General features: G+C 42.2%; 1 protein-coding gene across 2 annotated transcripts in view; it reads left to right on the top strand.

The window, feature by feature from the left end:
- CCDC88C (coiled-coil domain containing 88C) overlaps positions 1-23,187 on the top strand; it is a 125,860-nt gene that overhangs the window by 58,314 nt on the left and 44,359 nt on the right. For both annotated transcript variants that reach the window (XM_084631736.1, XM_084631737.1), the window contains exons 5-11: positions 10,099-10,157; positions 12,029-12,112; positions 13,902-14,042; positions 14,900-15,084; positions 15,837-15,918; positions 16,387-16,545; positions 22,484-22,630. In XM_084631736.1, the coding sequence (XP_084487862.1) occupies positions 10,099-10,157; positions 12,029-12,112; positions 13,902-14,042; positions 14,900-15,084; positions 15,837-15,918; positions 16,387-16,545; positions 22,484-22,630 (857 nt within the window). The remainder of the gene's footprint in view (positions 1-10,098; positions 10,158-12,028; positions 12,113-13,901; positions 14,043-14,899; positions 15,085-15,836; positions 15,919-16,386; positions 16,546-22,483; positions 22,631-23,187) is intronic.

Below are 23,187 nucleotides of genomic sequence, written 5' to 3'. Positions count from 1 at the left end.
ATCCTCAGGCGTTAAAAATGTTAATCAAAAAACTCTGCTTTGGAACACTTCCGACAGCAAAGGGTTCTGTAAGCACTAGCCATTGTCTTCCTTTTGATTTCTCATTCCTTCCCCTAAATTCTGGCTTTGCTTTCACTACAAAAAAGAAAAAGAAAAGAAAAAAGGCAGGTGTTAACTGCAAGATAATTAAAGTGCTTTAAGAAAAGGAGTACTTGTGGCACCTTAGAGACTAACCAATTTATTAGAGCATAAGCTTTCGTGAGCTACAGCTCACTTCATGAAGTGATGCTGATGAAGTGAGCTGTAGCTCACGAAAGCTTATGCTCTAATAAATTGGTTAGTCTCTAAGGTGCCACAAGTACTCCTTTTCTTTTTGCGAATACAGACTAACACGGCTGTTACTCTGTAAAGTGCTTTAGCTATTCTGCTGTGAAATCCCACTGCAGACAAGGCACTTTTAGTTTTTACCATGAGGGAAACGAAGCAAGGTCTAGCACTGACCTCACCTAGCTACTCCAAAGCAAAAACAAAAAGTGCCTTGCCGCCCTAGGATCTTACAGTGGGATTTCTATTCTGCTTTAGTTAGCCCACTGTCAAACAAACAAACAAATTGTTTTACAGTGAAGACTTAGCCAGACTGGATTAAGTAATATCTACACCTTTTGGGTTAATTGGTTATACACTTACTAGCTAAAATCAATCACATTATTTTTGGAAAACTTTGTTTCATTGAGGGCAATTACAGGTTCCATCACAATTATCCGAGTTAGTTATTCGCCTGGGTTGCCATACCAGTAGGCATACTGATAAATGTTAAACACAGATTTTTGATGAAGTATTGTACATGAGCTAATACTGTAAGCTGTAGTAAGTCTTGCAGGTAGTTAAGTATGTATTCGATGTTACTCTGTAGTGATTAGAGTGCAATGATCATAATTATAATCTCGATATTTATCACTTATTGTAGTCGTACCACTAACTAACAGTATTCATGGCATTCCCCAATCCTATCTTTACAACAGTGCAGTAGACAAAGTAATTTAATGGTGCCCTCTTTTCCTAGGACTATATGATAACTTCCTAATGCAGAAAAGCACTTAGTCACACTCCTTTGACATACTTGAGAGTGTTTTGAATGTAGATATGGCAGCTGTGGCTGATTATTCTCATCGGTCACGCCTGATTAATAGTGGAAGCAAGACTGTGTCGAGTGTCTTCCACTTACATCATGCACAAGCGGGCAGAGAGCTGAACATAGTTTTTAGTGATCACGGAATGAGGCATGAGTCACACCTGGTTTATTTAGGCATCACGTTGGATAGAACTCTCACATATCGTGACCATCATACAAAGTCAGCAACTAAGGTCAAAATGCACAACAACCTGCTCGGAAAAGTAGCCAGAATGACATAAGGTGCCAACTCCCAAATGTTACACACTTCAGCCTGGGCACTGCGTTATTCAGTGGCGGAGTACTGCACTCCAATATGGGCTCGCTCGTCTCACACAAGGATGATCGACATACAACTTCATTCTAACATGCGTATTATTTCAGGCACACTTAAATCTACTCTTCTGCCATGATTATTGGTTCTTTGCAATATTGCTCCACCAAGTGTTCTCAGAGAGGAAAGCTTGGCAAAGCTCATAATGAAATTGTGTGATATGCCACATCTTAGTCTCTAAGGTGCCACAAGTACTCCTTTTCTTTTTGCGGATACGGCTGCTACTCTGAAACCTGCCACATCTACTGTTAATTAAAGATTTGTTTAGTCCACCACATGGTCATCTGCCCTCCTGGCGCTTGTTGCGGATAAGTTTACCCGCTGAGGGATTTACAGTAGAGGACGTAGGGCAAGCTTCATGGTTTGCAGAGAAAGTGACAAATAATTATCTTGTCTTGGACCCCACTCAGTGTCAACCTGGGTTTGATTTACCACAAAGGCAATGGAGCCTTCTCAGCCAGTTTCGTATCAGACATGGAATTTGTGCTGCAGCAGAATTTCAGTGGCATTTTAAAGACAGTCCACTATGTCAGTGTGGGCAGCCACAAATTATGACACACTTTGTTGAGGACTGCAAAATTACTCAACTTCTTGGAGGTCTTCATGCCTTGAACATTGTTGATAAGAATGCTGTGGCTTGGCTTGACCTGATTGCATATGCCAAATAAATAATGCAGAAGCAAACAAGATTTCGAATTTAGATCCATGTTCTGCTCTTCCTGGAATGTAAACTGTTCATTTCAGAATTATCTTAGGATTGTCCTAGTAGATGTGTGAGATGTCTGGGCAATATCTGTAAAACTGCAGGAATTTTTCAATGACACATTTTTTTCATTGGAAAATACTAATATGTCAAAGCCAAAACCATGTCCATTTTGATTAAAGGTTTGTCAGGAAGGTTTCTCAGGCCCAGGATGGGAATTTCTGGTCAGAGAGAATAACCCCAAAAGAACCCCAGTGACTAAGCCATTCACTTGGAATGAGGGACACCAAGATTCAAGTGTCTGCTCTGAAACTGATGTGGAATGATGCCAAAATCTCCTTTTTTTTTTTTATTAAATGAAATTAGAATCATAGAATATCAGGGCTGGAAGGGACATCAGGAGGTTATCTAGTCCAACCCCCTGCTCAAAGCAGGACCAAACCCCAACTAAATCATCCCAGCCAGGGCTTTGTCAAGCCTGACCTTAAAAATATCTAAGGAAGGAGAAAAGGAGTACTTGTGGCACCTTAGAGACTAACCAATTTATTTGAGCATAAGCTTTCGTGAGCTACAGCTCACTTCATCGGACGCATACTGTGGAAAGTGTAGAAGATATTTTATACACACAAAGCATGAAAAAATACCTTCCCCCACTCTCCTGCTGGCAATAGTGTCCAGTCCACACAAGAGATCCACTTCCTGGACACTACAGTGCTAATAAACGATGGTCACATAAACACCACCCTATACCGGAAACCTACTGACCGCTATTCCTACCTACATGCCTCCAGCTTTCACCCTGACCACACCACACGATCCATCGTCTACAGCCAAGCTCTGCGATACAACCGCATTTGCTCCAACCCCTCAGACAGAGACAAACACCTACAAGATCTCTATCAAGCATACTTACAACTACAATACCCACCTGCGGAAGTGAAGAAACAGATTGATAGAGCCAGAAGAGTTCCCAGAAGTCACCTACTACAGGACAGGCCTTAGAAAGAAAATAACAGAACGCCACTATCCGTCACCTTCAGCCCCCAAGTAAAACCCCTCCAACGCGTTATTAAGGATCTACAACCTATCCTGAAGGATGACCCAACACTCTCACAAATCCTGGGAGACAGGCCAGTCCTTGCCTACAGACAGCCCCCCAACCTGAAGCAAATACTCACCAGCAACCACATACCACACAACAGAACCACTAACCCAGGAACCTATCCTTGCAACAAAGCCCGTTGCCAACTGTGCCCACATATCTACTCAGGGGACACCATCACAGGGCCTAATAACATCAGCCACACTATCAGAGGCTCGTTCACCTGCACATCCACCAATGTGATATATGCCATCATGTGCCAGCAATGCCCCTCTGCTATGTACATTGGTCAAACTGGACAGTCTCTACGTAAAAGAATAAATGGACACAAATCAGATGTCAAGAATTATAACATTCATAAACCAGTCGGAGAACACTTCAATCTCTCTGGTCACGTGATTACAGACATGAGAGTTGCGATATAACAACAAAAAAACTTCAAAACCAGACTCCAGCGAGAGACTGTTGAATTGGAATTCATTTTCAAATTGGATACAATTAACTTGGGCTTGAATAGAGACTGGGAGTGGCTAAGTCATTATGCAAGGTAACCTATTACCCCTTGTTTTTTCCTAACCCCCCCACCCCCCTCAGACGTTCTTGTTAAACCCTGGATTTGAGCTGGAAATGGCCCACCTTGATTATCATACACATTGTAAGGAGAGTGATCACTTTAGATAAGCTATTGCCAGTAGGAGAGTGGGGTGGGGGAGGTATATTTTTTCATGCTTTCTGTGTATAAAAGATCTCTACACTTTCCACAGTATGCATCCGATGAAGTGAGCTGTAGCTAACGAAAGCTTATGCTCAAATAAATTGGTTAGTCTCTAAGGTGCCACAAGTACTCCTTTTCTTTTTGCGAATACAGACTAACACGGCTGTTACTCTGAAACCTAAGGAAGGAGATTCCACCACCTCCCTAGGTAACGCATTCCAGTGCTTCACCACCCTCCTAGTGAAAAAGTTTTTCCCAATATCCAACCTAAACCTCCCCCACTGCAACTTGAGACCATTACTCCTTGTTCTGTCATCTGCTACCACTGAGAACAATCTAGATCCATCCTCTTTGGAACCCACTTTCAGGTCGTTGAAAGCAGCTATCAAATTCCCCCTCATTCTTCTCTTCCGCAGACTAAACAATCCCAGTTCCCTTAGCCTCTACGCATAAATCATGTGTTCCAGTCCCCTAATAATTTTTGTTGCCCTCCGCTTTACGCTTTCCAATTTTTCCACATCCTTCTTGTAGTGTGGGGCCCAAAACTGGACACAGTCCTCCAGATGAGGCCTCACCAATGTCGAATAGAGGGGAATGATCACGTCCCTCAATCTGCTGGCAATGCCCCTACTTATACAGCCCAAAATGCTGTTAGCCTTCTTGGCAACAAGGGCACATTGTTGACTCATATCCAGCGTCCACTGTAATCCCTAAGTCCTTTCCTGCAGAACTGCTGCCTAGCCATTCTGTCCCTAGTCTGTAGCGGTGCATGGGATTCTTCCGTCCTAAGTGCAGGACTCTGCACTTGTCCTTGTTGAACCTCATCAGATTTCTTTTGGCCCAATCCTCTAATTTGTCTAGGTCCCCCTATATCCATCCCTACCCTGCAGCATATCTACCTCTCCTCCCAGTTTAGTGTCATCTGCAAACTTGCTGAGGGTGCAATCCATGCCATCCTCCAGATCATTTATGAAGATATTGAACAAAACCGGCCCGAGGACCGACCCTTGGGACACTCCACTTGATACCGGCTGCCAACTAGACATGGAGCCATTGATCACTACCCATTGAGCCTGACAATCTAGCTATCTTTCTATCCACCTTATAGTGCATTCATCCAGCCCATACTTCTTTAACTTGCTGGCAAGAATACTGTGGGAGACAGTGTCAAAAGCTTTGCTAAAGTCAAGGAACACGTTCACTGCTTTCCCCTCATCCACAGAGCCAGTTATCTCATCAGAGAAGGCAATTAAATTAGTCAGGCATGACTTGCTCTTGGTGAATCCATGCCGACTGTTCCTGGTCACTTTCCTCTCCTCTCAGTGCTTCAGAATTGATTCCTTGAGGACCTGCTCCATGATTTTTCCAGGGACTAAGGTGAGGCTGACTGGCCTGTAGTTCCCAGGATTCTCCTCCTTCCCTTTTTTAAAGATGGGTACTACATTAGTAGTCATCCGGGACCTCCCCTAATCGCCATGAGTTTTCAAAGATAATGGCCAATGGCTCTGCAGTCACATCCGCCAACTCCTTTAGCACTCTCGGATGCAGCGCATCCTGCCCCATGGACTTGTGCTCGTCCAGCTTTTCTAAATAGTTCCGAACCACTTCTTTCTCCACAGAGGGCTGGTCACCTCCTCCCCATGCTGTGCTGCTCAGTGCAGTAGTCTGGGAGCTGACCTCATTCATGAAGACAGAGGCAAAAAAAGCATTGAGTACATTAAGCTTTTTCCACATCCTCTGTCACTAGGTTGCCTCCCTCATTCAGTAAGGAGCCCACGCTTTCCTTGACTTTCTTCTTGTTGCTAACATACCTGAAGAAACCCTTCTTGTTACTCTTAACTGTTACTCTTAACATCTCTTGCTAGCTGCAACTCCAGGTGTGATTTGGCCTTCGTGATTTCACTCCTGCATGCCCGCGCAATATTTTTATACTCCTCTCTGGTCATTTGTCCAATCTTCCACTTCTTGTAAGCTTCTTTTTTGTGCTTAAGATCAGCAAGGATTTCACTGTTAAGCCAAGCTGATCGCCTGCCATATTTACTATTCTTTCGACACATCGGGATGGTTTGTCCCTGGAACTTCAATAAGGATTCTTTAAAATACAGCCAGCTCTCCTGGACTCCTTTCCCCCTCATGTTATTCTCCCAGGGGATCCTGCCCATCAGTTCCCTGAGGGAGTCAAAGTCTGCTTTTCTGAAGTCCAGGGTCTGTATTCTGCTGCTTTCCTTTCTTCCTTGTGTCAGGATCCTGAACTCGACCATCTCATGGTCACTGCCTCCCAGGTTCCCATCCACTATTGTTTCCCCTTCTAATTCTTCCCAGTTTGTGAGCAGCAGGTCAAGAAGAGCTCTGCCCCTAGTTGGTTCCTCCAGCACTTGCACCAGGAAATTGTCCCCTACACTTTCCAAAAACTTCCTGGATAGTCTGTGCACCGCTGTATTGCTCTTCCAGCAGATATCAGGGTGATTGAAGTCTCCCATGAGAAACAGGGCCTGCGATCTAGTAACTTCTGTTAGTTGCCAGAAGAAAGCCTTGTCCACCTCATCCCCCTGGTCCGGTGGTCTATCACAGACTCCCACCACGACATCACCCTTGTTGCTCACACTTCTAAACTTAATCCAGAGACTCTCAGGTTTTTCTGAAGTTTCATACCGGAGCTCTGAGCAGCCATACTGCTCTCTTACATACAGTGCAACTCCCCCACCTTTTCTGCCCTGCCTGTCCTTCCTGAACAGTTTATATCCATCCATGACAGTACTCCAGTCATGTGAGTTATCCCACCAAGTCTCCGTTATTCCAATCATGACATAATTCCTTGACTGTGCCAGGACTTCCAGTTCTCCCTGCTTGTTTCCCAGGCTTCTTGCATTTGTGTATAGGTACTTGAGATAACTCGCTGATCGTCCCTCTTTGTCCGTATGAGGCAGGAGCTCTCCCCTCTCGCACTCTCCTGCTCTTGCTTCCTCCCGGTATCCCACTTCCCCACTTACCTCAGGGCTTTGGTCCCCTTCCCCCGGTGAACCTATTTTAAAGCCCTCCTCACTAGGTTAGCCAGCCTGCTTGCGAAGATGCCGTCTCTGCCTAGCAATCCTTCTTCTTGAAACACCATCCCATGGTCAAAGAATCCAAAGCCTTCTCTCCGACACCACCTGCGTAGCCATTCGTTGACATCCACAATTCGATGGTCTCTATCCAGGCCTTTTCCTTCCAAGGGGAGGATGGACGAGAACACCACTTGCATCTCAAGCTCCTTTATCCTTCTTCCCAGAGCCACGTAGTCCGCAGTGATCCGCTCAAGGTTATTCTTGGCAGTATCATTGGTGCCCACGTGGAGAAGCAGGAAGGGGTAGCGATCCGAGGGCTTGATGTGTCTCGGCAGTCTCTCCGTCACATCTTGAATCCTAGCTCCTGGCAAGCAGCAGACTTCTCTGTTTTCCCTGTCAGAGCGGTAGATAGATGACTCAGTCCCCCTGAGGAGAGAGTCCCCGACCAATACCTCCCAAACAATTCTTGTTTTCTAGCCAGTGCTAAATATCTGCTTAGGGCAATAGTGACTGACTGGACCAAATAGTTATCAGACACTGGCTTCAAAATGCATGCGGCCCCATTCGTGTAAAGGGAGTATTTTGTAAACACAGGGAGAAAGTTCACTTTACACCTATACAGGATCAGCTGATTCACCTGAGACAGCACTTGCTATATAGTAAGATTCAGCAGCATTTGATGGGAGGATGGAGAAAGGTGCTATGGATTAAGGTTCATCAACTTTAAAAACATGTCTATGAATTGTTTATGTTCCTGTTCTTAAAACACCTAATAACCAGTCCTCCTGTACAGTCAGTCAGTTTTACATAGGGTCTTCCATGGTGCAACAGGAGACACAGAAAAAAATTTTAATTAAGAAAATTTGATTGTAAAGCCACAAAAATTGGCAAGTGTACTTAGAAGCAGAAATATTGCCTGAAACTACTTTTAACTCAGTTCTTTTTTGTTATTGACTACATTTCAAGTCAGTTGTATCCCTCAGAATAATGTAGCATTATTTTATTTGTGCAAAACTGTGGATTCTATAGGTACACAAAAATTCAGTTGTACTAAAGAGAGTGAGCCACGAATACTGTAACACTGTGTGTTTATGTAGGAAGGATGTTAACCCTTTTTGAAAAATAGGGTTTAAATAGCCTGAAGGGAAATAAAAATATACCTGTAAGATAGCCTGGGATCTGCAGGGTTTACAACTGTATGTTCTCCTAGAAGACTAGAGCTCTACTTATGGAGCCCTAATGATACATCAGATCCTATATAAATCAGGCACTGAGAATTTGTATGAAGCACTCTTGAAAAATTATTTATTTCTTTTAAAATTGATTCTTATAAAATTGTTGGTTTTTCTTTAAACAGACAAAGTATTCTGTCCTCAGGTTGTCCTGGAAAACTTTAGCTAAAAAAAATGGTTTAGACACTTTGGGACTTTTTTATTAAAAGAAAATAGGGAGGCAAAAAAAAAAAGGCAAAATAATTATTTCACTAGAGCTCTTCCCCTATTTTAACAGTAACATTGGTTGGTCTGCATTGCAAGATTCTCAGGTTGAAACTCCACCCCTTTGCTAATTTAGGTCAAAAAGAAAAGGAGTACTTGTGGCACCTTAGAGACTAACCAATTTATTAGAGCATAAGCTTTCGTGAGCTCACGAAAGCTTATGCTCTAATAAATTGGTTAGTCTCTAAGGTGCCACAAGTACTCCTTTTCTTTTTGCGAATACAGACTAACACGGCTGTTACTCTGAAACCTGTAATTTAGGTCAGTGTGCCTTCTTTGTTAATCTGAAATGCTGGGTTAGCATAACTGATTAATCAATTTCACTCCCGTTCTCTACTGTCAGTCCTGCAGATGCATGTAATTTACTGCACAGCACAGCCTTACAAGGACATGGTGCATGTTGGTGTGTTAATACAGTTGCACACAAAAACTTTTCAGTGAACAGAGGGAATTTCCTTCCTCGGCTTGTATATAGATATGAACAATTGAACATGCAAGTAGAGAGGTGCAGAATGTGAAAATGTTTATCTCACGATTATACAGTGTGTGAAGAGTGCATACATTGACAGATGGGTAAGGGAGAGAAAAGTGTGCATTGTGTATTTTTTCGCCATGGTGTGTATATCAGGTGTTTGCTGAATGTTTCATTTTGAATCTAACTTGCCTCCAGTTTTTTACCAGCTGCACATGCAATTTTAATTATGCCTCAACCTTTTGTTCTTCTAATTTCCTCATCCCTTATCTTTACTATATATAACTTTATTTGCTCCCCAATGAGGAGGTAAAAGCCATATTTTAATTTTGCTGAAACAAGATCTGAACTTGGCAATAAGCCAGAGCAATTTCCCTTCCCTAGCACTTTTTCTTCACCTAAGAATGAGAATGATACTTGCTGGGTTCTTGGTCACAGCAAGATTCCCTGCAATAGCAACCCGCTTATGCCCCTTCTCCCCCGACGGATCCATGAACATATGGTCACTGAATATTCTCTGTTCTACCCAGCCCCCCCCCCCTTTTTTTTCCTTAGCACATGGAGCATTCACTTCAAAGTGTGTACACTTGAATGCAGAACAGAGACAAAGCTCATTGCTGAAGCATACCACTGTTCGATAGACAATGAATTAAGTACGCACTAGTATTCTTCAGCATTCTGATTTTAACTTTGGGGAAAGCTGTGTGGTGATTACTTTTATAATGTGTAATTTTGGTTGTATGGGGGGGGGTTCCTTTAAAAACAATCCCTCCCCCACTCCTGCTTTTTATTTTTTCTTCATCAGAAGTAAGGGATTAAGCATGGTGCCTGTACAGGCAAATGCATAAGTGCTTTGCTGGATCTGTTAAATTTAATATATAACAACCATTTTGCTACATTGAAATCATGTTAAACATATCTAGACGTGTGTATATATGCAAGCACTCAATTACTCCAACCCGACAGGGCTTTGCTCTATGTTTTGAGATCACTTTATGCAAATATTTTTTGTAACTCATGTTGTGCATGTGGACTGATTTGCCTCTTTTCTTTCAATGTAGGTAAAAGTATGGATGAAATTAAGAAGATGCTGTTGTTGGTGTTGGGCTGTGCTGTACAGGTGAACATGACTTATGGAATTACAAAATATTTTAATACGTCGTTTGAATCTGATTTTGGTGCTTGAACTAAACGTACCAATCAATGATCGAGGTCCCATTATGCTAAGTGCTGTATGAACAAATTCCCTGCCCCAGATAGTTTGTGGTCTAGAACTGTAAGACACAATAGATGGATGAAACAGAAACAGAAAGGAGATGGGAGAAAAATGAGCACATTTTACATAATAAGTTATAGCCTCAGCTTGCCACCTGCCTTGCCAGTGTTTGAACCAGTGCTTTGATACATGCTGTCACAATTAGGCAATCCAAATCATTGGCACCCAGTAATTCCTGCAGGAGAGAACGTGAGTTTGAACAATCTCCTGAGTCTAAGGACTGTTGCGGGGGAGAAGGAGTTGGTTTGGTTTTGTTCCGGGGTTGGTTTTTGTTGTTACAGTACATAGGAATATAGTGGAGTACATGAGTGCAAAGAGAATAGATCAACCAACAGCTAATCACTGTCTTCTTAGGAATACTACTCAGCTGCACCCTTTTTTTAAAAATATGTGTAGACAGAAAGTCCTAAATAAATAGGAACTTTGTTTGATCACGTGAGGGTTTTTATGCTGTGTTGTTAAACCAAATGGACAGTTGATACATACGGTAAATTCCCCTGAAACACATGACAGTTAACCAAATAAAGGAATCACTGTCCTGCCCACCAAAGCTCTGTGTTTGGAATTCCACTGTAAACTGTTGTAACAGACAATAGGAATGTTGCGGGCCAGTCTTTGCTTATAATTGACCTTGTTTGTGTGTCTGTCTAATGTTCTTGTCATGCCTTAGGACACTCTCCCTGCCCAGCTATGTCAAGTCAATTATGTCAGAGCAGTGCTCTCTTCATGTGGCTGTTCGGAACTTTATACTTACTAACACATTTTAACACAAAGAATAAAAGGTCTGATTCGGCAAGGGGCTGAAGAGTCTCAGTTCCTGTTTAAGGACTTGAACCTCCTCCCACTGAAGTGAATGGCTGTACTCAGAATTGGGCCAAAATCAGCACTGTATATCATGGAATCAACAGAAACCAGACTGTGGAAATGTTCAACTTCTCTGTTACTTCTGTCTAGAGATTCTGCCAACTTGAGGTCCCAAATTTGCACTGAGTGTCATGGTGTGGAGTGGTTTTTTGTTTTTTTAAGATTTACAAAACTAATTTGATAAAAATAGAGTGGTGAAGCTATGAAGTTAGTTATTTTTCATTAAATATTCCCCCTGTGGTATTTTACATACAAAGCACAAATTTCATTAGTGCCCAGGAACCAAAAACTGAAGTTGAAGTGAGCAGAAGCAAAAGCAGAACCAACTGATCTGTTGTCATTGCCCAAAATGAGCAAAATGCAAAAAGTAAACAAACGGTTTAAATCATGTAAAGTAAAGTTTGGGCCAGATCTTCAGCTGGTATATATTGGTGTAGCTCCTTCGAAATCAGTGGAGCTTTGCTGATTTACACCAGCAAAGGATTGGATTGTGGATCCAATCCTTGATTTTTAGTTTTCAGGAGAGTGGGAGGTTGGATTTTGGTTGGGTTGCTTTTTTTTTACATTTAACTTAGCCTGAAGTTTAAAAGCTTTTGGCAGGACTCAGTCACCCTTACTTGGGCCACACGTTCATTGACTCACCAGTTAGTTCAGTCACCTCAAGGAGCATTGGAATAGTGCAATAAAGCACTAGCTACTCAATGTGAGTAAGCCTGACGGAGTCTGGCCCTTAGTGTTGCAAGTGTCTTTTTAGCTGTGCAGAGACGTTCAAAGAAAATAACACCATGGTAGAGTTTTGATCCATAGCTGTTTTCAAGTGATGTGTGTATTTATTTTCTGTTTGTTTACAGTGTGAAAGAAAGGAAGAATTTATCGAAAGAATAAAACAATTGGATATCGAGACCCAGGCTGCAATTGTTTCACACATTCAGGAGGTAGGGTGCTCAGCCCTTGAAGCTTGCTTTCTTTTTTTCTTCCCGGTGGGTTCAGTGGTATTGTTTACTTTGCTATGTAGTAGCATAGGTTAACCTTTCACAGTGGCACTAGTGTGTTTGACACAAAGAAATATCTGTATTCCATCAATGTATGGGTGTATCTATTTTTGGGCTTGGAGGTATGATTCCCAGCTGGTATAGACATACCCACATTAAAAATAGAAGTCTAGCCCAGATAGCATGGGTAGCAGCTTGGGCTACCTGCCAAATATGTGCCCACCTGGACGCACTAGGTACATATTTGGGTGGCTGGCCTGAGCCACCTTCCCTCGCCACTCCAGCTACACTGGGAATCTCTGCTTCCCAGCTCACATGTAGATGAACCCTCTAAGTGTAATCAAATTAAAAGGTAAAAATTACTAGGTGGTTGGGAAATTAACTGGGCTAACCACTTCTCAAAGAGTGGCAGTGATAAATGTCAGAACTCCCAAAAGTCGGCTCAAACTGAAAGTAGTTTTATAAGGATACACACAAAGGATTTCAGGTAAAATTTTCAGAAGCACTTTAGTGATGTAGTAGCCTAAGTCTTATTTTCAAAAGTCACTTAGGAGCTTAAGTCCCATTAGAAGGCAATGAGACTCCCAAGTGCCTGCGGCACTTTTGAAATTGGGACTTACGAACCCAAGTTCCATAAGTGCTTTTGAAAATATTATCAATGATCCAAAATTTGATTTCAGTCTTTTAAAAATTGTATAATCTGGTGACATGTCATCTGGATTCTAAATGCTTCTTTAAAAGAAAAAAAAAAGTTTGCTCAAACAGCAGCTATCATCCCACTTTCAGGAGTTCAGGTGAAACCTTCTGTAAATGCCCTCTGCTGGGCAGGCCTCAAGTACAAAATGCACATTCTCTCAGGCTGTGCTGGCGTCATCTGATGCAGAAGCGAAAAACCAACTAACCTAGGAGGGTTGGGGAACACATACTGTTAGAAGTTGTTGACAGTAACCTTTTAATATATTTTAAAATCTGCTTTCTAAAAGTAGATTCCACAGACTAGCAATTTCATTTAAAGACTAAGGAATATAAAGAATATGGTTCTGGTAAAAGCAGAAACATACATAGTCCTAAATGTGGACATAGCAACTTGAAACAAACCTTTCCAGTCTAGTGCAGTTTTCAGCAACATCATTTGGAAAAAAAGCAATTATTAGAGAATTATAGTAAAAAAAAAAATGTTTTTTCCATACCAGATTAGATCCATTAAATCAGATACTCCCTGTCACAGTGGTCAATAACCAGAGCATCAGGGAAAGGACAAACCTTGTCACCCCCACAATAATGCATCTAGATAATTGTGCAATACAGGACCGATGTCTTCCTGACTCTTGCAGTGACTAGCTAACCCACATCAAGATTGAGAGTTGAGTACAGTACTCCTAGTGTTACTGAGCACAAAATTATCTGGCCACTTTTTCTAAATCTAGTTATCATGTGAAAACTAGAAGCTTTGTTACATGATGTTGCAGTTGAACTGAGCATTTCTGTACCATTTCCTGGCTATATTTGCTGAAAAGTGACGTTTATGACCAGGTTTGCCCACTCATCAATTCTTGAAAATTGTTGACAATTGGAAGAGGAACTGTACTGATTCCAACAGCTGAGTTGGAATATATAAGTAGCAAACTTGAAAGAAAAGCCTTGCACAGAATGAATCAATTCAACAAGCAACATTTGAAACTATACCAGGGAAAATTAAAAAAAACAAACTGTATTTTGTTCTTGTTTGCAGGTGACTCATAACCAGGAGAATGTGTTTGACTTGCAGTGGCTAGAGCTCCCAGATATGGCCCCAGAAGAACTGGAGTCTCTCTCAAGGAATATGGTTTTCCATCTCAAGAGGCTTATTGATGAGAGAGACGAGTGCACAGAAGTACGAATGAGATGTCTGTTTCTCATACAGTTCATTTAAGGGATCAGACACAGGCTCTGCTTTTCTATTGTCTTTTGCTTCTGTACTGATTGCCTCTGTGTTTCATTTAAGGTTCAATCTCTTCTATTAAATCTCTAAAAATTCTAGCATTTGTTAGAGTGATGTTTAATCTTCCCTTGCTACTCTCATAAATTGTATACTTGAGCTACAGAGAATTGATCTGTGAAGGAGAAGTGTGTGCAGGAAACACAATATGCTTTATTTTGTGCATTTGCCTTAAAGCTTTTGTCTCCTATGCTCTTCTCACCCATTGTTCTCTGAGTGGATGCTTTTCTGTCCCTCCAACAATATCTGCCATTGTTGGTTCAAGAGCCTTCTCTCTAGTTTATGCCGCCAGTGACACCTTTTCTCTGTATCTGTGACTCATCAGTTAATCTTATTTCAGATCTCTGCTAGAAACCTCTCTTCTCCGTGACCTAAATCTCTTAACTTCCCCCTCTTCCTACTGGTATTGATTTGACTCTGATTGTATTTGTTAAAGCTGTAAATTGTTGCAGTTTTTATAAAAACTCTAAGCAAAATAAAGTCCTTATCTGAAACACTAGGAAGTAGTGTATTCCAGTGGTCAGCAAAGGGCTGGGAATCAAAATTGTGTTCTATTCCCAACTCCGTCACCAACTTCAGTGTGTAACATTAGGTACGTCACTTGAACCGTCTGTGCCTGAGTTTCCACATCTGTAAAGTAGGCTAATAATTACCCACCTTTGCAAAGTACTTTGAGATGCCTGAGTGAAAGGAGCTATAAGTCCAATGTATTGTTATTTCTTGTTAATGCCACTGGCTCTCTCCTTTTCCAGCTGATTGTGGATCTCACTCAAGAGAGAGATTATCTGCAGTCTCAGCAACCACCAAGTCCTCTGAAAACATCTAGTCCAGACTCTTCACCAAAGCTAGCCAATCGTCTCTCCAATGAGGACAAGCAGCACCTGGCTGTTGAACTGGCAGACACAAGAGCAAAGCTGAGAAGGGTCCGACAGGAATTGTAAGTCACCAAGTACCTGGGCTGCTGGAGAAGCACTGTCTATTTTAGGTTCTTTGTTAACAGCGTCAAGTAAATGTGTATTAAGCCTCAGTTTGCAGCATCGGGTTGCCCATTGGCTTCAACATGTTGACTTATCTCTGAGTTCTACGTGCAGACTTGCTGCAGAATTGGATCTTGGGGGTTGGGGGTTGCTCAAGGAAAGTAGCTGGCGTCGCCTTCTCCCATCTTCCCTCTTTCTTCTCACCAATCTCAAGCCTCCATTAGTTTGTCTTTCCCTTCCCTCTTTTCTTGCCTTCCCACCTCCCTCACTCTCTCTTTCCCTTTTCCTTCTTTCCCTCCCCACCCCTATGCCATCCTTAAGTTTTCAAAGATTGTTGATTCCAGTTGTTGTTTCCCCTTCCCCACATGCATACACATTACCCTCGCTTGTTGGCAGTCATCGTTGAGAAGGACCGATTACAAATGGCTGTTAGCTGTGGCAGCAGGAATGGCAGGTGAAATGATGATTTAAAAAAGAGAGACAGTCCCAAATATCCTGTGGCTCAGGGCCCCACAAGAAAACATCTGTAGCTATTGGTAACTTTGAAACTGGAGCAGCACCAAGAAAATCTAGAAGGTCTCGTTTCCAGATTACCCTGGTATACTCCTGTGACTAATACCCCCAGCATCTTGCCATGATGTTAATACTATAAATATTGTTCCAGGAACCCTTGTTATATTTTTCTTATTAAGTTTTCCCTAATCATTTTTAGGGAAGAAAAGTCTGAGCAACTTGTGGACACTAAACACGAAGCAGAACAGCTTGTGCTAGAGCTGCAGAAAATAAAACAGGAGGTAAGTGGAGCTTCTTCAGTTGTAATGCTGCAGTGACACATCACTTTAAAAATTGCTTTCAATAGTAAGATAAAAATTCTTCTGATGAAATTTGAATGATGGAACCAAGTTACTGCAGCATGTTGTGTGTAGGTCTGATTGTGGCAGAGTAATGCAGTGACTTTACTGGTGAGAGCAGGTCTCATATCTGCTCAATTCACTGACTAGTCCAATAATGCCTGGAGCATATACAATGCTGATCATTGAAAATGGAAGAATCCCTGTAGGCTGAGTTACCACTCAATCCTGCAATGAGTTTGATGGCTAATTGAAGAGTTCCCCACACTTGCACCATGGGGACACTCTTGGCTTTCCATTCATTTCTGCTCATTTGGACTTGGGGGCAGGGGAAGGGGTATATCATTAGTTTTACCAGCATAGGGGAGGGGTTAATTTTATTTTTTTCTGTTTGTCTGACACTTTTCTCAGAATATCCACCTGGCAGCTGATGCCCGCTCTGCCCGAGCATACAGAGATGAACTGGATTCACTGAGAGAGAGGGCAAACCGAGTCGAGAGACTTGAGATGGAACTGGTCCGGTGTAAAGAGAAACTGCATGATGTGGATTTCTACAAGGCTCGTATGGAGGCAAGTGAAGACCAGGAAAGAAATCTGCTGTGCAGGTCCCATTTTTCCCAGTGCTGCTCACCAGTTCATGCTTCATTTGTAATCACACTCACTCTACCAGCACATTAAAGCAAACTGAAGTTCCAGAAAATACTTGATGGATGGGATTTCTGAAAGCACTCGGCAGTGGCCTAGCTCTGCTCCCCCATTGGAGTCAGTGGTAAAACTCTCAACAGTGACAGCAGGGCTAGGCCAGTGCTGAAAAGCCCCCTCATTATAGATCTATTGGGTCTCCATTAAGTGGCTGACTGTAACAGCCCTGTTCTTTGACACTACAGGTCTGAGTCCTCTTTGCAACTTCCTTGCAGGACATTTTCAAGCTATCTTTGTGCCAGAGTTGATTCTTTGGCCAAAATTTTCCATTTGTGAGTACTCTGTGCTAAATATCTAAATAAGTGGCCTGATTTTTTCTTTGCCTTTTCAATGGAAGAATGTGGCACTTTAACCAGTCAGATGCAATCAAAAGACTGTCTGAGATTGATTCTGGAGGCTGAATCTTGGAACAATGTAATCCCACTTCTGCTTACACTGAAGCCAGTGGAAATTTTGCAATTGACTTCAAGATTGAGCCCAAACTGTAAGCAGATGAAGCCCCTGGCTCTGAGATAATGGAGTGTTACTAAAACATATGCCCATAACACTCCCTGCTTAAAACATGGCTGTTCTTTATGGTTTGCAAACCTCACCTTGTAAATACATTTTTCTCTTTGCCAACCTTGGGGACCAGCTGTCCACTGCATCTTATGAATAGGTCCACTAAGCCTGCTGAGTATCAAATGTATAAACTGCAAACTGAGGCAGGTTACTCTCTGCTGGCAATTTTCCAGTTTACTGGAATCTCTTCCTGTTAGTCATCTCTCTCTCATACTCCCTCAAGCTGGCAAATCAGTTGTGCATTCACTCTATCATGCACACTAGATAGCAGAGCCATGTCTTGACAGTTTCCCTTCAGCGCTGTGCTGCTGTACTTTAGTCTGTCCCTGCTGCCCAAAGCATACAGAGTGGAGTTGGTTCTGGTAGCATGGGAGAGGCTAGTGCTTCCTCTTATCTTCATATGAGAGCAAGAAGGAAGCCATTCTATTGTACTGTACTTGAGTTCTCAGCACTGTGGCTTGTCCTAGAGCCAGCAATACCCTCAAACTAACCACTTCTGCTTCCTGTGTGCTAAGTTAACTTGATGATCCATAATGTAAAATTTACAGTGCTCTCCTTTATCTCTTTCTTTTCTTCCATCCCTTATGCAGTCTCCCACCTCTGTCCCTTCTGTGTTGGGTGTCGAGGTTCTGCATCATAGGTGAGCTTCTGTGCTGCATCTCTAAGAGCTGCAATCTGGAGGCATGGGGATGGAGCAAAGGTCACTTTACATCTTCTTGGCGCCTTTCTAACTCTGTTTGCTCTAGGGGTCAATGTGTCCTCTGGCATAAGTTAGGCGCTGCCTTAGCTGCCTTTGGGCTGCTCCACAGTGTAACATTGCCAGTATTTTGCATTCCAGCCACTCCTTAATACCCTTTGTACAAGGGCAGCATAAGTCTGTCTCCTTTGGCCTTATGCTGCTCCTGTCGGCTGCATTCAGGAAATTCCCCTGCGGGGATTCTGGCCCTCTTATGTTGCTGTACCAATGTAAAGGGGCTGCAATGAGGCCAGAATCTGACAATATATATGTCCTGCAGCCAGTGTTATCCCTCAGTTTCCCTTCCATTTCCACCCTGCCTCAAGCAAATGTCCTTCAAAGTGAGTTGTAATGAATAGGACTTAATTGAGAGCTGTGCCTACTCACATTCCTCTCACCTCCTTGAAAAATAGCTGGATTTACAGTTTCCTCAAAACCACTCCCAGTGTCAGAGCAGGGATCTAGTTCTAGTCTCCCACTTGACAGTAAGAGATACCACTAGGCTATAAAGCTGATCCAACTCCCCTGATGCTTACTGGTAGGTTCCTAAGCTCAGAGGGTCTGAAACTCTCAAACAAATTTCACATAGATGGGGCAATCAAAATACAGATGCATAAAATACGTAGGCCATCATTCTGTAGTAAAATGATGCCGTGGGGACCCGGGGATTTCACAGTGTTGTCAATAAGCTCTGCAAAATCAGTAACTGAAGAGAAATCTGTTGGTGCTTGAGGAAAAGCCATTTTAATTGCATGCGCTTCAGTGAACAAACATATGATGGGCACTTAACAAGCCTCTGGTTCTGGTACTTGAAGTACAGCCATGAAAACATGCCCCTAAAGAATGTCATCTCCAGGAAGTAGTCATGAAAGTGCCATATGGAGGGCAGACCATATGAGACAGTTTACAAGAGGTAAGAGTAGAGAAATTGGAGTGAGACTTTAAGTAGCTCCTTAAACCACAGGCTAAAAGTCCCTAATGTCAGGAGGGAGATTGGAGAAGCTGTGCCTTAGAACAAGTGCAAAAGGAGCAAGCCTCACTGCAAGCGAGCAAGACTTGACATGTCTGAGCAGGTGAATGTTTTCCTTCCACGTCTTTCATGACGAGAAGAAATTACCAAACGCTGTTTTAGTTTGATTATAGCTCTAAGAAAACACGATACAAATGCAGTCTATGGACTTGCCCGCTGTGGTGGCTTAATGAGGTCATAGCTATCAATGTGCAGGGGCAGGCTTAATGCAGTTCTTCCTCTGAGGAGGTGGTTCCCTCCAACATAAAAACCCTGCTGCAGCATTCCTCTCCATTGAGTCTAGTGCTGCTCCAGGAGATCAGATTCTTTTTGGAGTCTAGGGAGTCTTACTTGCATTTTTTCCTCCCTCAACTGCAATAAGTTTCCCCACAGGGTAATGGGAAGAAATTCCTGTGAACATTTAAAAAAAAGCATTTCTTTTACATTTTCATTTAGTTTGATGGATGCAAAACGCAATTATTCCAGGGCATTTGTTAACATTTTTGCAGCTTAGCAAGAGCAACTTCCGTTGCATCAGATATATGGACTTGTGTGTGAGAGAGAGAGAGAGAAAGAACTCTCCAGTTTCAATTGAATAGAAAACACTCTGGCTCCAATCCTGCAAATACTTATGCCAAGATTTAATTTTAAGTGGTCTACTCATGGGCGTAAATGTTTGCAAGATCAGGGCCCACGTTGTTACGGCTGCAGAACAAATTCTATGGTTTAATTCAGTGAGAGGATTATGAAGGCAAGATCAGAAATTGTTGGATATTTTATAGTCATAATTTTAAGGTAAATTTCCTCTATTTGATTTTGGAATCTCTTATAAGTAAACGTATTATAAATCTTAAAAGACCAAAGATAACTATTCTGTGCTGTTGATTTAATAATACGCCACAGCTATAAAACCATTTTGAGAGTTTTATTAATTGAAAAGGGGGAAAAAAATCTTCATTCCCATGAAGAACACACCCAACCATTCTGCTTATCTAATACAAAAATGATTTATAGCCAAACCAATTCTCAGGTCAGTTGTGCTACCCTAGGGTTATCTGTGGTGACATTAGTTATAATATGCTGTGTTAGAACAAGTCTACCTCCCAGGCTCTGAGATATAACTTTATAGAGCTATCCTGGAGTAATTACTTAAATTAAGTTTGCACTGTAAAGATGACCTCAGAAAATGGGTGCAAGTAAATAATGTTGGCCCAACTCTAACAGGCTTCTGCAAAAGGTTCTTAATTTAAGATTTCATCAGAAACATTCTGATCTCTGACAGGTCTTCCTCCCCCTCACCCCTCGGGCACATGCCTGGTGCGTACCTCCCATTTCTCAAATATTATGGCTCCCAATGATGTGTGATTTGCAAACAAGAGATCAAATACGTGTACACCTTACTTGGCACAAAGTTAGACTTTTCATGGGACACTGAAATAATCAGTTCCTGCTTGGTAAGCAGTTTCAGAGGTAGTTCTGAGGTGATGTTTATGAGATCAAGCACCATCTTACTTCTCACAGCTGTGGTCCAGACTGAGCAGGACGTATATATATATATATATAATATATATATATATATATTAAATATATTCTGATTGATCCATTGTTTCAATATGAGTATTTTTGGTACTCATTTTACACCCAGCATGCTGCCTGTTTTTAACTCCACTCATTCGCATCTGTTTTGGCATCAGGCAGTTCAGCATATCCATCCTCTCTGGTCAAACATGGCCCAAAATTTAGGTCTTAAAATATCAGCCCTGGTCTACACTATGAGGGGTGGGGGGAAAATATCGATCTAAGTTACGCAACTCCAGCTACATTAATAACGTAGCTGAAGTCGACATACTTCAATCGACTTACCATGGTGTCTCCACCGCGGTGAGTCGACTGCTGCAGCTCCCCTGTCGACTCCACTTGCACCTCTCCTGGCACTGGAGTACAGGAGTCGATGGGAGAGCGCGTGGGGATCGATTTATCACATCTAGACTAGACGAGATAAATCGATCCTTGCTGGTAGTTTCAACATTTTCTCTTTATTCATTTACTCACAGATGTCTCTTTTGCATCACCATCATCGTATCTCCTGTGAGCACAAAGTGCAATCATCCCTATTTTACAGATGGGGAACTGAGGCACAGATCAATTAAGGGACCTTCCTTAGGTCTAGGGTAGCACAGGATGTCTGTACCAGAGCAGGGAAACGGAATCCAGCATTCCTAAGTCCCAGTCCAGCCTTAACAACAAGAACATCCTTTCTCTTTTTATAAAACCAAAAACGAATAGAAACAGTTCTCCATGGATTCTTACTACTAGTGGAAATTGTTCTCAAAACACATTAATCTAAAGTTTAGCAACAGCTTTGCACTAATCAGTTTCAGTGTGATGGGGACTTAAGTTATTCCACACAATAGGTGATGGAAGTGCTGGTTCTAAACAGTAGCAACAATAACCAGAGATTTTTCTTTTGGGTGTGACAAAGTTCCTGCTCTACCTTGGTGGGTCTTGCGCTTATTGGCGGATTCGCTCGCCTTGGAGCTTCACAGCAGCCCTCAGCTTGGCCGTTTTTCTGAATTCACAGTCCAGGTCAACTCCTCCTGTGTCTGACCAGGAGTTGGGAGGATTTGGAGGGAACGCGGGCCTGCCCTCTACTCCGGGTTCCAGCCCAGGGCCCTGTGGAATGCAGCTGTCTAGAGTGCCTCCTGGAACAGCTGTGCGACAGCTACAATTCCCTGGGCTACTTCCCCATGGCCTCCTCCTAACACGTTCTTTGCCCTCAGCATAGGACCTTCCTCCTGGTGTCTGATAATGCTTGTACACCTCAGTCCTCCAACAGTCCACGTTCTCACTCTCAGCTCCTAGTGCCTCTTGCTCCCAGCTCCTCATATGCACACCACAAACTGAAGTGAGCTCCTTTTTAAAACCCAGGTGCCCTGATTAGCCTGCCTTAATTGATTCTAGCAGCTTCTTGATTGGCTGCAGGTGTTCTAATCAGCCTGTCTTAATTGTCTCCAGAAGGTTCCTGATTGTTCTGGAACCTTCCCTGTTACCTTACCCAGGGAAAAGGGACCAACTTAGCCTGGGCCTAATATAGCTGCCTTCTATTACTCTCCTATAGCCATCTGGCCCGACCCTGTCACACAGGCCAGGAGATTTTTTTTTCTCCTACAAGGTTTATTTTCAAGAAATTGCAGCACATCTCCACCCCACAGCACTCTCTATTTCTTAGGAGATAGCTGATGGCTAGAGTTTTGCGTACTGCAGGAAAGTTCTATATGAATGCCAAGAAATGCCTGAAGATTAATTGGTCAACTGCTGACTCCTCCCACTGGCTTTAGGATTAATTAGGGTTAAATTGAAAGTCTTTGTAGGCTTTCTCTTTAGTTCAGCATTAATAGACTGGTTATGGGTTATGATTAAGGGTTATGTATATATTGGGTTTGTATACATGTTAGAGCATGAACACCATTTCATATGCTGTTTTTCTTTTTGTATTTTAGGAATTAAGAGAAGACAACATCATATTAATTGAAACAAAGGCTATGCTAGAAGAACAGTTAACAGTAGCAAGAGCTCGTGGTGATAAATTGCATGAACTAGAGAAGGAAAACTTGCAATTGAAATCCAAACTTCATGATGTAGAGCTGGTACACACTCTTTATTTAACTATGCGATTTTTTAAAAATCACGTTTTTAAACTAGCTTACATACTCTTTTTACATAATCTGTTGGCGTTGGACAAATCCCATTTACAAAGTTTTTAATGTGTCTCAGGCCATGTGACCTTTGTGTCAGTGCAGTGCATTATGCATGCTTAAAGCAGCATGACACTCAATTTACAATAAAAATATATCAGTAGCCCCAGTGGTCTGCATGGGAGAAGCAGACGGTTTCACAGATTTCAGGTTACATGAGCGTGTATCACCAAGTTTAAAATATTGAAGCTATGTACGTGGATGTTAGAGGGTTTAGAATGTATCATTTTTTTTAAAAAAAAATCTCTTACACATGGGATATGAAAATCTGCTTCAATGAACAACTGTTCTTGCTGAAAATAAAATTTAGAGTTATTGCCGGAGTTCTATGACGCATTGACCACTGCAAAAAATAAAATGTTCTCAATATTTAATACTACATAAATCAGAGAAAAGGGGTTATTCATTTGAACACAAATGAGAGACTTAAGACCTGGCAGTTTAGTACT

The sequence above is a fragment of the Lepidochelys olivacea genome (assembly GCF_965140295.1).
Source record: "Lepidochelys olivacea isolate rLepOli2 genome assembly, chromosome: 6".
Lineage (NCBI taxonomy): Eukaryota > Metazoa > Chordata > Testudines > Cheloniidae > Lepidochelys > Lepidochelys olivacea.
This window is presented reverse-complemented; position numbering and strand designations above follow the sequence as displayed.